Source organism: Cynoglossus semilaevis, chromosome 19, assembly GCF_000523025.1.
Source record: "Cynoglossus semilaevis isolate Cse_v1.0 chromosome 19, Cse_v1.0, whole genome shotgun sequence".
NCBI lineage: Eukaryota > Metazoa > Chordata > Actinopteri > Pleuronectiformes > Cynoglossidae > Cynoglossus > Cynoglossus semilaevis.
Window position 1 is genome coordinate 12,069,771 of NC_024325.1, and position 14,795 is coordinate 12,084,565.

At 40.4% G+C, this 14,795-nt stretch overlaps 1 protein-coding gene across 1 annotated transcript in view; it reads left to right on the top strand.

Moving 5' to 3' along the window:
• Positions 1-13: 13 nt before the first annotated feature.
• The window catches only part of LOC103395354 (F-BAR and double SH3 domains protein 2-like), a 27,922-nt gene continuing 13,140 nt past the window's right edge, over positions 14-14,795 (top strand). The window contains exons 1-9 of the mRNA XM_008333027.3: positions 14-422; positions 3,730-3,827; positions 6,242-6,287; positions 10,049-10,125; positions 10,671-10,815; positions 11,564-11,697; positions 13,631-13,685; positions 13,775-13,903; positions 13,989-14,111. Of these exons, the coding sequence (XP_008331249.1) occupies positions 402-422; positions 3,730-3,827; positions 6,242-6,287; positions 10,049-10,125; positions 10,671-10,815; positions 11,564-11,697; positions 13,631-13,685; positions 13,775-13,903; positions 13,989-14,111 (828 nt within the window). The 5' untranslated portion in view covers positions 14-401. The remainder of the gene's footprint in view (positions 423-3,729; positions 3,828-6,241; positions 6,288-10,048; positions 10,126-10,670; positions 10,816-11,563; positions 11,698-13,630; positions 13,686-13,774; positions 13,904-13,988; positions 14,112-14,795) is intronic.

The following is a 14,795-nucleotide window of genomic DNA, read 5'->3' on the forward strand; positions in this document are numbered from 1 at the left end:
ATGACTATAGCAGCAACAACCGCAGTAATAGTAATCATAAAAAATAGTTATAATAGTAATAGTAATTGTAATTAAGCTTTGTTCGTTTTGGTTTTCGCAATAATCTTTCAAATATACTGGAAATGCCGTGCTTTTATTTTTATGACATGCGGAAGTTGGAGGTCGGTAGTGCTTTATTATGATAATGAAACCGGACGTATGTGGATCTGATTGCTTCCACTTTGACGCTCATGTTTTCTGTTCCCTGGGGCCACTGTGTTTTCAACGGGACTCAACTTACTACATACTGGACTCGCCATGGCCGCTTGATCGGGGCCGAAATAACCTCACCGTGTTTCACAGAAACTTTTTCAAAAATAATTTTTCGTCTTTTGTATTAGTTTTTATGTCAAGAAACGAGAATGCAACCCCCACCGAGAAAGGTGAGTTTTCTTTTTCTTGTTCTGGCCTTTTGAGCTAGCGTTACTTGTCGGGGAACGCTCTCGACGGTCTGGTGCATATTTAATGGTTCAAAGTGTACGCTTTGTTGCAGCCCCGCTGCTGTAAAATCCACATTGTCGTGGGTTTTATTCTGCAGAACTGCACCCGTTTGCTAACTAACAGTTAAACATAGTTGTTTTGTTTCATTACACAGCAGAAAATAAAATAAAGTTGTTTAAAATGGCCCATGTGCCGCTATTTTAAGGGGAGAATAGACCCCCGTTAATGTTCCCCCGCTCATTCTCGAATGTCCTGCCAAAACACAGCCGAATATTGACGATTTAAGGGATTTCAACGTCGACTTAAATTGTACCGCTCAGTGAAGACACTAACACGTAATAAGAAATAACGTTCCTCGGGTGTTGTTTTACATCGGCGCTCAAATGATTGGCGACGGGCAAGTAAATAGCACTTTTGGTCCTAGTGTTTCTGGTGGCATATGCAAGTCTGGAGTGAAGCAAGTACGAAGCAACAGCAGGCAAAAAGTTGTGCTGTCACGTCTATACAGTGTTGTCTGCATTTTTGCACATGCCGAATGTGAACAAGGGTCTTATTTTCTAAGCAGACATTAAATTGGACCAATCTCAGCTACTTCAGTATGTTTGACACACTGGAGCAGTGTAATAACATATTTTTCGCTGGAGTTTGGTGCGTTTTCCCCCTTCCTTTGTACGTGGAGGAAAAAAACGAAAACAGTCGATGTCTCTACAAAAAATAACTGCTGCTTTAATTAAGTATAAACAGGTCGAGAGGAAGTTGCTGCTTTTAAATGCTCAGGTGTGTAGAAAATAAACATTAAAACCGCACATTTCAACAAAGTCTGGTTCCGTTCGAAAAAATGTTGCTGTGGGATCAGATTTCAACAACATGGCTCAGCTGCACAGAAAAGGGACCATTTCGTCCCCAGCACTGTTTGTGGAGAGGATGCGTTCAACTGCAGTCAAAAAGTTATTGTTATTTATTTAGAGAAATTACAAAAACATTTTGCATTTAAAGTTAGGGGGCTGTCTGGCTTGATGACAGTTGCTCGTATGTGAAATAATCTAGTTATTTAACAAAAAAAATCGTTAAATATATATTGCAACAAAAAGTGCAATTAACGAATTGTGAAAAAAAGTGAACGACTCGTTTCTTTCTGTGTGAAATATTGATTTACAGCAGTCTTGCCCACAAAGACTGGGGTCGGGGACCCACAGATGGGTCATGGGATGTTGTGTTTATTTTTGCTTTAAAAAATAAATTCTATGCAATTTTAAAAACTTGTTTTCAGCCAAAAAAGAAAAAGTTAAACGATGGCAACAAATTGTTTGACTTTTTATATAATTTTTTAGGAGTAAGGTATATGTACATTTATTCAAAGCTTTCCCTTTAAGACCAAAGGAAAACTAAATTATGAACAGATGCCTTTATTAGATCCTTCTTATAACCCTAACACAGTTACTCCTAAGTGATAATTATACCTTTTGGACTTTGTCAGTTTGATACCATTGTTGTAAAAGCACAATAATTATGCATTAAGTTTATAGATTTATAATGAGGGTTCTCTGCAGTAATGTAATGCATTGTCATTAATTAAATCGAATTTTATAATAATAACACTTGGTTTTGCACAGTCATGTAACCCTAATTATAATCAGTTCGTTAGAAATAATTACTGTACTTTAGCAGTAAGCTAACCCATCCATTTCCATTGTGGAAATTAGAAATTAAAATTACTACTTTTACATGTTGTACCGATTACTGTACTTTAGCAGTAAGCTAACTCGTCCATTTCCCAGTATTGTGGAAATTAGAAAATAAAATTACTACTTTTACATGTTGTACCTCTACATAATTCCTAAAATAAACATTTTTTAGACTGCATAATGTCATCTCAAAGTACCTGCATCTGCATACAATTTTAATTTGATAAATTTATTGACCAAATTTATCTTGACTATAAAGAAGAAAGTCTTTAACTGTAAGCACTGAATTGAATTTATGCAGACAATACGACCACTGACAGTACAGTACATTTGTAACATAACACATCATTTTCTCATTGTAAGTAAGTCTATAAAATGACCACAACAAATGTGTTGGACGACCACAGCCCGGTTTACACTGTTCCTCTGCTCCTTACTTCCTTTTTTGTAACAACAACAAAAACAACAATGAGTCGAGTGTAACAATAAAAAAACAGTAATTCATGTAAACGTTCGATGTGAGATCTCACTCATAAGAAAAAACAATATAGGATAAAATGTAAGGGCTGCAAAAAATAGTTAGCGTCAATAAAATGTTTTTTCTTTTAATCGAAACTTTTATATAGTGTCTAAAACAAAAGTGAGATGAAAAAACACTCATCACTGTCATTTTCTGCAGGAACATATTTTTATTCTAAGTTGGGCTTTTCGACCAAAGGGAACGCCGCTTTCCTTATATAAAAACACATAGACACAGAGTGAAAAGATAAAGTGAATTGTGAGGTCCCAGTTCTGATATTTTATTCTTTATAATATTTTTGTTTACTATTGTTGATCGGACGTCGGTATTTTTGTTTACTATTGTTGATCGGACTAATGTACACATTTGCCATCCTGCTGGGACAGACCCAGATTTCTGTTTATCACTGTGAAACCCTAGAGTACTTCCCTGAAGATCACCTACTTCCTCTTCGTCCTTCTATTCATGAAGTATTTATCAGTCGCGTAAACAAATGATGGAATAGACCAAACTGTGGCTGAGTGAAAAAGTAAACTAAAAAAATGTTTCCTCAAATGTCGAAAAAGGTTTGACTTTTGTGCCTAAAACAGATCATCAAACTAAAAAAATGTTTCCTCAAATGTTGGGGAATAAAAGCTTTGACTTTTGTGCCTAAAACAGATCATTAAAGACAGTTTTTATCTCATCTCCAGTCGTGGTTCATTTACCTGAAATCTGAAATCATGGCAGAAACGAGCAGAAAACCACACTGTCAGCAACAAGAGCTGCTCAGTGCACTTCATAATTTTTTCAGCAGCCAATTAGAAACCCACAGAGGCCGATTCTCACCTGAGCAGAGCTGCAGTGTGATAATGAGTGCAGCTTGTTTTCACTGATACCAGTGTGTGATCTCAGCTGAGTCAACACTGGCCTCCGGGGTCTTTCTGGTAAACCTGTGGGGAATATCTTGTCAAATAGCCATGTGGTTTTTTTGTTGTTTTGTTTTTAAACGAGAATAAAGCGGGGAGAACTCTGACGAGACCTGTGGTTGTGTTCTTCCTCTAGGTCCGGGTCACCCAGGAGCTGAAGCACATTCATGCAGAGCAGATGAACCGATTGCACATCAAGCATCAGACAGAATGTGACCTTCTGGAAGACCTGAGGTGAGCTGTCAGAGGGTAGGCTGGAGTCCCGTTTGAGGACAGGGGTGGATTATGGTTGTCAATCCTAATCTGTACTTCATCTGGAAGGCAGACTGAACGCCATACGCCAACACACGGAGGGCTGTTACCAAGCTAGATCAATAGGCGGTTAGAGATGTGTCAGGATGAGTAGGAATGGAGCCAAATATATTTACAGTTGTTACCCAGAAGACAGGAACAACCTGATTTATGTAAAGCTCCTACATATGCTGTAGCTTCATACAGATGTATTTATTTAGAGTAAGCCAGAAGAGGATGTGGAAAATAGCTACATTTATTATTATATCGTAGAGTTTCCTTTACTCTTTTCCATTTTATTGATAAATGTGATCTCACTTAATTCTTAAAAAAATGTTTCTAGTGTTCTAGTAGCAGGAGCAGTGCTGCAGCTCCGCACTACTGTAACTGTAAAAGTCATGTGAAATGTATTTGGATGTAGAATAGGTTTATCTACTAAATCACATTAATGTGTTGCCCCCCTATCTCCACCCCATGAATTCCCCATCCTGGTACTAAATTTAGACACTCATCTTAACACATCTCACAGCACATAATTAAAGGGTTCGGCTTGTTTATGCTTCCATTCGTTGGTACAGCCGAGTGTTCGACGCCTACTGTAAAAGGAAGTCTGTTTTCCCACAGGCTTTAATTCATTCATTCCACCATACGGCTCTGTGGAACGGTGATTTTCTGAGAGGAAGTTGAGTGCGTTACGGGGTTTCCTCTAAAATCATGTCCACCTGCAGTTTTCACACAAAAATGACAGAGACACCAGGGCGACTTGACCCTCCTCTCAGGTGTGTACGTCGCCTCCGCTCAGAGGACGCCAGGTTTCAGTTGCAGTCGATCCGACAACCTCTGCTTCCCTTCTTCCTGTGTGTGGTTGGTGGCGAAGCTCTGAAGCTCCAAACAGCTGGAAGTTAAGGTCAAAGAGAGCTGCCAGATGTTCTGACGGCCCCGAATGGCTCATCGTGGGAGGTTCAGCAACATTACTCCTCCAGGAACAATGTTCGACTCGCAATGTTTTAATATTTGCCTACGGCTCACTTCCCGGCCATGCAGTGATTCAGCAAACTGGAAACGGCATGTTGTTGTCAGCAAAAGATCCAGTTGGGAAAATGGCAGGAAGTCAGTGAAAGAGAGGGAGCCCTTGGAATTGTAGGGGAAAAAAAGGGAAGAGAGGGAAGCTCCCAGGAAGTATGCCAGATTGTTTTGAGTCAGGGTGGAGCATGGCAGTCAAGTCTGGACATGTTTAATGACTTGATGATGATTTGGCAGCAGTTAGGATTTTTTTCCCAGGGCATTGACCTCTTTTCTTTTCTTAGATTTTTGTCCACATTTTACTCAACAATGCCTCCCCCCCGTGTTCCTGTTATTGTCACGTCAACTGCATAACAGTTAAGCACCATAATAAAAACAATAATTTCGGGACATACCTCACATTTCTAAATTTTTTTTTAAATGAATCCAGATGGATGTTCTCGGTTTATTTTGCCCCTGTGTTGGTCAGAACCGTGTGCTCCTGTGTAAACTGGAAGAAGCGTTTATTTTAAAACTGCCCCTGTGTTGGTCAGAATCGTGTGCTCCTGTGTAAACTGGAAGAAGTCGTTGTTTGAGGTCGGGTTAAAACTGTGCTGCTGTGGTCTTAGTAAAACTAATAAATGGCAGCAAATAGTTTGTAATTTTGTGTGTGTGACTGTTCCTCCAGGAAAGGTCCACACGTCATAGAAGAGCAGGAAATAAAAGGCATTGGAATTGAAGGTTTTTTGGACCCACAGCTGGACTTTCCCAGCTGACTCACAAGTGCAGCTACTGATGTCCAGTGCTGTTACGCACAGGGAGGAAATGAATGAAAGGATTTCAGATTCCGTACAGCAACAATATCATTCCTAATGGAACCTGTCGCATCTTCTCAGAATTCCTTGGACTGCTGCGTTGGCAAATCTTAAATGTTTGCCTGAGTAATGGAACTGAAGTCGAGCCAAACGTTCAAACCTCATTTCCAGAGAGCTTTCATTAAAAACTCAAATCTGTGGGTTGCCAGGTCATTTGATCCCTTGATTTAATAGGCAAAGAAACAGAGAGAATTTTTTTTGTGTGGTTTACTGACAAAATACTTTGTTGAAACTTTTTTTTGGGCTCAAGTTTAAGGAAAAATATAAATATACAAAAGGAGAAAGAAAAAAAAAGCTATTGCAGTTATATACATGTTACAAAAATAATGCATATTTATATTTAGATATACAAGTATTTTTGTTTTCTGTGTAGTATTACTTTAAGTAACTTGTAGCTCAATATTTGTAATCATTACTGTATTTTAATGATGTTCTCACTGTAGTCCGTGCCGTCATCGTCTCGTTTCTTCTTCCTTACAGGAGTTTCAGCCAAAAGAGGGCAGCCGTGGAGAGAGACTACGCCCAGGTAAGTGATTCCCGACACTTTGTGGCGCTTTTCTCACGCTGTTTAGTGATGCTTGCTGACACATGGCCGCCCGGGCCTTGTCATTGACGTTTCCAAAAATACAGTAAGTCTTTATGTGACAATATTGTCTGAAGACACCGTTTAAAACTAGGGGTTGAGGATGTGGGCCTAAGAAAGCTCTTATTTCTCATGTGGTCATATAATTCATGAGTGGTAAGAGACCACAGGAAAAACACCACAACAGAGAGAGAGAGAGAGAGAGAGGGATCCACTGGCTTGTTTCCTCCTCGCTGTGTTGTTTTTACCCACAGCTTCCTGAAGACGTCAATCTTTGGGTCTGAAAATCCTCTCCTCGTCGGCTCTGTTCAGGTTTTGCAGCCATGTGCGGAATGTCCAGCCCCAGTGTGAGGGGACGGGGGCATGTCTGCCGTTATCCAACCAGCATCTTCATATGTCTGTTTTTCCGTCCCCGCTCGGTCTCAGGTCTTTAGTTGGTGAATATCGTTTATTGAGAGTTATCCTGATCCTGACCACGGCATTTAGCATACTCAATCCAGTTTTATGGGCCACTCTCTCTCTGATTGGCTGATTGTACAATGACATAATTGTGGTTTGAAGGCATGTATGTTTTCACCATATAATTACCACAAACATGGTGCTTTCATCTGATTTCGGTTGAGCCTGGAATCTTAAGGTCAGACGGCAAATGAGGGCATTTGAACAAATGTACGTTTGCGTTATTATTACGGAGTCGGTTTTCAGTGGTTTGTTGGGAAGTTGACTTAAAGTTCACCAAGTTGTTTGATTTGCAACAGAAAAACAAAGGAATATTGACAAAGCAGGGACACAGACCAAGTCGACAGCCATGATGTCGAAGATGTAAACGTGGGGCCTGTGTTGATTGATGATGATGATGATGATGATGATGATGATGATGATGATCATCAGTCAACTAGAGACAAAGTCCAATCAGTGTTGAGATCTAATTAAAAAAAGACTAAAGAAAATCTGACAGAGACAAAGTCCAATCAGTGTTGAGATTGTCATATAAACAAGAGAAATAAATGAACACCCAATCAGAGTTACATTTGTTTCCCAGAAGGCGGGACATCTAAACAGACATCCAATCAAAGCACAGATGTTTCCAGTGGTGGAATAAACAGAAGAAGGTATGAGGAGAGGAGCAGGGAAGATTTGGTCGATTTGTGACACATTATGAACAAAACATTAAAAATAAGTTACACACTGACTCTAATTTAAATGTAGTCAAATAAAATACTTTTAGTCAGTTGTCAAACCCAAAGCTAAACTAAACCCAAACTAAAATTACTGCTCTATTGACTAAATTGGGTCTAAGTAAAAATGTCAAAAAAGTCAAAAGACTAAATCAGAACTGGCTGTCAAAAATGTACACTTGTGCAAAGTGCACTGTAAACAGACGAGAAACGTGAGAAACTCACAAACTTCTTCTTTGAGCTCATTAGCACATTAAAGCTCATTAGCTTATTAAAGCTCATTAGCTTATTTAATTGATCCAGCGGAGCCACGTTGGGGGGGGGGGTCTCTTCTGTAGATGCTAATTTCTGATTGGCTGGAGAGTTCATCTAAAATGGTGAACATGTGTCCTACAGCTGCAGCGTTACTGTAGACATCAGAAAAAAAAAACCCTCGACAAAGGAAAGGACTTTGGGAATGTACACGTGTCTACAAGAATAAAACAGATTTGGTACGAACTCATTTGTCATCTTCCCGTGAAAAGTTTGTCGCCCGTGAAAAGTATGTGGCCCCCGGGCCGGAGCTTCCATCTTCATGTACACGTGCTTTATTGGATACGCACGTCCAAGAAAATCTGATTTATCACACAGAGGATAACAAACAACCGATCTGTCCTTCATTACCAATTAGCATGCTGTAAGATCTCTGCGGGGGTCGATGCTGCATCTGCTCGACCTTTGAAGGAAGCATGTGTTCAGTTAGTAAAGACCCTGCTTTCTCACCGCTCAGACCGTTTGCTATTTTAAAATCCAATGAATCATCACTTTTATCAACAACAGGCCTATTGGAAAGGCAAAACAAAGCAGAGCAAAACAAAAATGAGCGGCAGCTCCAGTGATGTGAATAGTTTTTGCTACATTCACACTTCTGTTTTTTAAACGCGTCCAAGCTGCTCCACGACCACACCAGCTCCAAAACACAAAGGTTTAAACTGTAACAGATTTCTTTTCAATAAAAAACAAAAGAAAAATAACAGAAGTATTTGAGCTAAATGGAGAACATTTTTTTAATCCAGATATTGATTTGTCTTTTTTTTTAATAATGTTTTTACTGATTGTGACCAATACCAGTACTGAACCTTCCTGCCACTCACATTTTGAGCCCCATTTTGGCCTTTGAACCAAAAAGGTGATTAATATTGAAGTTCTTATATATGTGTTCTTTTTGTGCTGCGGTGATGCAACGCCACTTAAATTCACGCATTCAGTGTGAGCTAATAAAAAAACTTGATATTTGTAAAGTAATTAATAAGTGATTAATAACTGACTGTTTACACAGTTACTTTTTTTTATTATAGCTTTAGATTACCGTGTCTTTTGTCCCTATTGTTGAAAAGTGCGGTGTGTTTTTGTTACCTTTTTGTTACATGAATAATCTGACACACGAAACGTCGGCCGAAGCGTCCCTGGAACTCTTTGTTCCTTTTTCTTCTTTACAAAACCCCTTTTCTTAAATTTCTCCTTTATAAAACGCCGTACACCTGCAGCCTGCTGGAGGCTTTAACCAATTGCTATTCAAGTCACACAATGGGATAAAATGTCCTTCTCTGTGCTCCTCTTCCTCTGCCGTCCTTACCTCCCTCCACCTCCTCCTTCTTCACCCTTTTCCTCGCACTTTTCACAGTATTCAAGCATGTCCGCTCCACTAGCTGAATCTGGCTATTCCCTCTCTCTCTCTCTCTCTCTCTCCCTCTCTCTCTTTCTCGGTGCCGACAAAGGTCGGGTTTGTGGCAGCTCTGAGGTCCTGGCACTGAGACCCGGTTCAGTGTATCAGGCTTGTCTTTTCATGGACAGAGGACAGTCTTTAACGACACACGGGCCTCTTTCCTTATTGGATTTTTGTGTGAAGTGTGATTGACTGATAAACAAATTGTAGAAAGTTTATCTCCAAGCATTGGTGTCTGTGACCCTCTGGACCAAAGTCCAGATTAGCTAAGTTTAGCTGACCATCAGAGGACAAATGATTGTTAAGTAATAAATCTTTATTTTTGTCTGCTTGGAACACATTTTAAAGAATATTTGAAGACATTTTCCTTGTAAAATTGTGGCTGATTAATCAGTTCTGATGTATTTTATATTTTGACCCAATGAGAAAGTGGTCCACAACACTGGGTACGATCACAGATCCACAGTGAGGAGGAGGAGCCTAATATATCTGTCACAGTGACTGTGGGAGAAATGAAAAAAAAAAAAAAACTCAGCTCTGGTTAACAGGTGAACGGCTGCGTCCAGAGTCGAGTCACGTTGAAAGAAGACATTTTTGATTTTTGTACTGACACGACTCTTTATACGCTGGGAAAGACATGAAGTGTCTCCTCGTGCTTCCGTCTCAATGATCCGGATGGGCCCAGTGGTTTATAGGACAAGGTCACTGAGGGTCACAGACTTGTGGGCATGTTCTTTGTGAAGATGAGACACAGGAAATGTGTGCTGGTGTCAAAGGTGAAAGGTCATAAATGCTTTGCTCTCATTCCTCTTCTCTTCCAGGCCCTGCAGAAACTAGCGAATCAGTATCTGAAGCGGGATTGGCCGGAAAGTGTGACAGAAGAACAGGCAGACCAGAGGTAAACTCCGACCTTCGTGTACCAAAATAAAAAAAGTGCTAAAAGGTTTATCTACAGCCTCTTCCTGTGGTTCCTCTTCTCCAACTTTTCTTGTTATTGAGTTTTGTCTTTCGACACAAAAATAATCCAAAAATAAGGTCAGCTCACAGGTGTGAAAATCATTTTGTTTTTTGGAAATGTGTATTTTATTTGTCTTTTATAAGAAGTGTGTCTTAATAATATTAAGTAAAATAATCCTCTTGTTTCAACTTGGTCTCAATTTACATTTTTTATATGTTTTTAAAGCCATCTGCTGCCACCCAGTGGAAGAGCATTTAACTACTCTGCATGTCTCCGCCGCACAGACAAACAAATACAAATTATTGGCATACATAAGTAATAGTTTTGCGATCAATTAAGTGAAATTCGATCATTTTCCACAGCACACCTGACCATGTCTCATGACACACCAGTGTGCCACGACACAGGGGTTGAGAATCACTGGTTTGAACATTTACAATTTAAATTTCAGCCCATTGAAAAACCTGGATTTCCATCTGTTTCAGGAACATGTATTGTGTGTGGAAGGCGTATCTGGAGGGCACAGTCCAGGTCACCCAGGCCAGGATCGCAACCTGCGACAACTACAAGGTCCAGATTGGTGACCCGGTTAAAACGGCCAGACTACAGAAGGAACAGCAGCTGAGAAAGGTAAACCACTCACTGTCAGGAATCTGTTCAGGTTTCAACTACAACAGTGTGAAGCTGCACCGTGTGTCATTAGCAGTTTATATGTCTCCGTTTTTACAATCCAGGTGAGATAATGATGGAAGTCAGATAAACCGGGCTCAGTTAGGAGTTAGCGCCCAGCCAGTTTGGACTTAACAATGACGGCACGTTTTCCTCGGCCTGGTCAGTCTCTCTAGTTCACTGTAAAACCACAGTGTTCCCACAGAGCAGACCTGAAAGTCATCGCTTCCACTCACTACACGAGGCCCGTCTGTGTTAACTGGTAACTATTTGAACGTCACTGGAAGTGCCAAGAATTAGTATTCACACCCGGTCTTTCTTTACAGACTAGTTCATCTGTTACCGATTCAAAAAGCCACTCGAGTTCAGAAGCCCCAGCATCTACTCTTAATCATTTATAAACAGCTCGTTTTACTTCATTCGCAGCAGTGTGCTTCTTCAGGTTCAGCCTGTTCCCTGGTCATGAGTTCTGAGTCCACCTCCACACCGCCTCTCTGGTTTCTGCCAGCCACGTTCCGCTGCCTTTCAGCCCACAATGCCGCTCTTGTTCGGACTCACAAATTCTGACATTCCATTATAGCTGGTGTACAGCACATCCTTATGACATTAGTGGTGCTGCAGATAAGATTAAAGCCCGTTTCTGGCCCGTTTCCCAGCTGCTGCCACATGTTCAGTAAATGTCCCCCCTTGTTGTCCTCGCCGTCCTCAGTGTATCGAGCAGCTGACCGTGGTCCAGACCGAGCTGCAGGAGTCGGTGAAGGACCTGACCAAGACCAGGAAGAAGTACCAGGAGGCCGAGACCATGGCTCAGGCTGTCAGAGAGAAGGCCGAGCTGGACGCCAAGTACGACCCTCTGTTTCTCTTCTGATTATTTCTATCATTATGAGTGTTTGAGTTGTCAAAGAGAACATTTAAAGGTTGCACCGTTAACCCTTTGCACAACAAAATGTTGAGAGTGTTTTTTTTAAGTCGATATTATCAGAAAAGGAACTGAGATGTTTCACAGTTCACGTCATGAAACATCACAGATTTCACCTAAAATAAATTAATTGTGTTACTCTTCTTTGAATTATAATTTCAATTTGTCACGTTACATTTTTATTAATCCCAAATTAAAATGAAAATTAAATTTAAAAAATATTAAGCTTTCTTCGGAAACAATCTGAAACCTGTCGAGTGGATATTCTCACATTTTGCTTCTTCTTTCCACATCTCACTTTTTGCGTAATTGTGTTGAACCACAGCTGGTTTCCAAACTGCTGTTGTTGACACAATCATATTTTTTTACTTCAGTTCCCTTCAGGCGAACTTTCTCACTCTCTGTTTTTGTTTAATCCTGCAGTGAAGTTCAAACACACAATTGAAGTTTGCACCAAACAAACCAGATTTCTAACTTCAGGGAGGCTTTGAAAAGAAAGTGTAAATATTCCTAAATTACAGTTCCACGGCCAAGGAACATTCAGAGTGTTGTTCCTGCTGCCACTGGAGCTCTCCCTCTCATCTCTCCTCCCTTTTCTCCGGCTCTTTTCTTCTCTCTCTTCTTCTCAACACTTTGTCCTGGCACAACATGAGCAGCAGGCACTTTGACTCACCACATTGCAGACATTTTTCGGCTTGTCAGAAAAGTTTATTATGAAGCCTCGGCTCGGCTCGGCTCGACTCTGTGATTTTTTTTTCCCTCTTCTTGAAAGGCTGAAGACCTGGTTTGGCTTTTTAGCACTAATTTTAACACGTACAACTTTGTAAAGTGGTTTTCTGTGTATGAACACAGTCATGTGACACGTAAACGTGTTGACATCCAGATGTGTTTCTTTCAACCGTCCAATGTTGACAGTTAACAGACTCTGTGTTCAAACGCCTGGATGTGTTTTAAACCTTTGGTGACTACATTCTCTTCTCTGTTCTAACACTCCACGTGCTGCACAGGGTTTGTCAATTTACTTTTTTTTAAAAAAGGGAAGGTATTTGACCAGATTACCAAATAAAACAAGCTTTGGATATTTTGAAACATTTCCATCCTATGTGGTAATGGGATTGCTGTAGATCTGAAATCACAAGGGGAAGACTCGACATCTACCCCACTCTCCTTGTCTATGAAATATCTGAAAACACCCTTGTGCTTTGGTAATGTGGGGCTTTACGACTCTGTCTGTGGTGCAGAAGGTTGTCGGGTCAATATCCTTTAGTCTCCAAATCCCTTGAGGGTTAGGGTCAGGAAGTGTGGTGCAGAAGGTTGTCGGGTCAGTATCCTTTAGTCTCTAAATCCCTTGAGGGTTAGGGTCAGGAAGGGCATCTGGAATCACTGCTATGGCAACCCCTGTGATGAAGGATCAAAGTCAAACGTTCAATCAGTTGAAGAGAATTAGTGGAAACTTACTGGATAAACATAGAAATGAAGATGGGGATGATGTCCAGCAGGTTAGGGTGATAAAGGAAAGAGATGGAAATGTACTCCTGAGTAAATAAAGTGTTTTGTTGTCAGGGAGAGAGTACTTTGAGGAGGTGGTAAATAAGGAAAATGAGAAAAACATTTGGTGGAAGGAACTGTGATCCGTGAGAGCAGAGTAAGAAGACGCCAACTCCTGGGAATTGGAATACATTCCTGGAGAGTGGGAGAATGCCCGAGGAATGACGATAGAGTACAGGTGCTGATTTTAAAGAAACAAGAGAAAAAGAAAGCTCAGCCTTCTTAAGTGCAAAACTGTAACCCTCTCAGTTGTTGAGTTTTATGGTTAAAACGTCTGTTTCTGACTGTGACTTATTTCTTTCTCTTCAGGTCAAAGTTAAGTCTGTTTCAGTCCAGATCCAGCCTTCAGAGGGCAAGCGTGAAGGTAGGAGATCTCCGTGTCTAGACATCCAGAAATGGTGCTAAATATTTTTGTGCCTTGGTCAAATATCAGCATGAACGTCTGCGTTGCAGCTCAAAGCTAAGAGGAGCGAGTGTAACTCCAAGGCCACCCATGCCAGGAACGAATACCTTCTCACACTAGCAGCCGCTAATGCTCACCAGCAGCGCTACTACGACACAGACCTCACGGACTGCATCAAGGTGAGAACTCTGGCACAGAGACGGAAGGTGAACATTGAACAAAACAGTGTGGTTCTAAACTCGTGTGTCCGTCCGTGGTCCACAGGTCTTAGACGGTAGGATTTATGAGCAGGTCAAAGATTACCTGGTGGCTCTGTGTCAGACCGAGCTGGAAACCTACCAGACTGTCCACAACACCTTCAACCAGCTGCTGCACAGCTCCAATGGGGTAAGTCTCCAAACTCACCGGACCGTGACCGCCTCATGTGTGAATATGCTGTATTCATTAACTTCCCGAAGAGGTATTTTCTTTTTAAATTTGCACCTTTTTTTTTCAACGCACGTGTAAATTTGTGATAAATGTTGTGTTGAGTCGGTGGATGAAATTATTTCTTATGATATTACACAAAATAACCAGAGACCAAAATAACATGAAATATAGGAGAGAAGAAAAAAGCCACTACACATTCCAAATTTTACTCATGTTTTCCCAGACTCAACAAATATTCTCTTCATCAAAAATGTTTGTTGAGGAAATTTTAACATTCCCAGGCACAAGTTGTTCCTCAAATACTTTATTTTACTGCATAAGCAATAAAAAAAAATACAAATAAATGGAGCGCTTTTTTGTTTTCATAAGCAGATTTCCTCTTATTCATAAAACCTGGTATTACACCTACTTCTTGTTAATGAAAATCATTTGAGTTTTTTTTTCTTCTTATTCATAAAACCTGGTATTAAGCCTACTTCTTGTTAATGAAAATCTTTTGAGTTTTTTTTTTTTTCAAACCAGGATTTTTTTTTTTACAACCTGTACTGCGACCTCTAGTGGTGATAATCACTTTGTTTGTTGTTTTGTCAGTGTGTTGTTGACTGTGGTGTTTTCCAGCTGTGTTTTGTTTTTTTCACACTC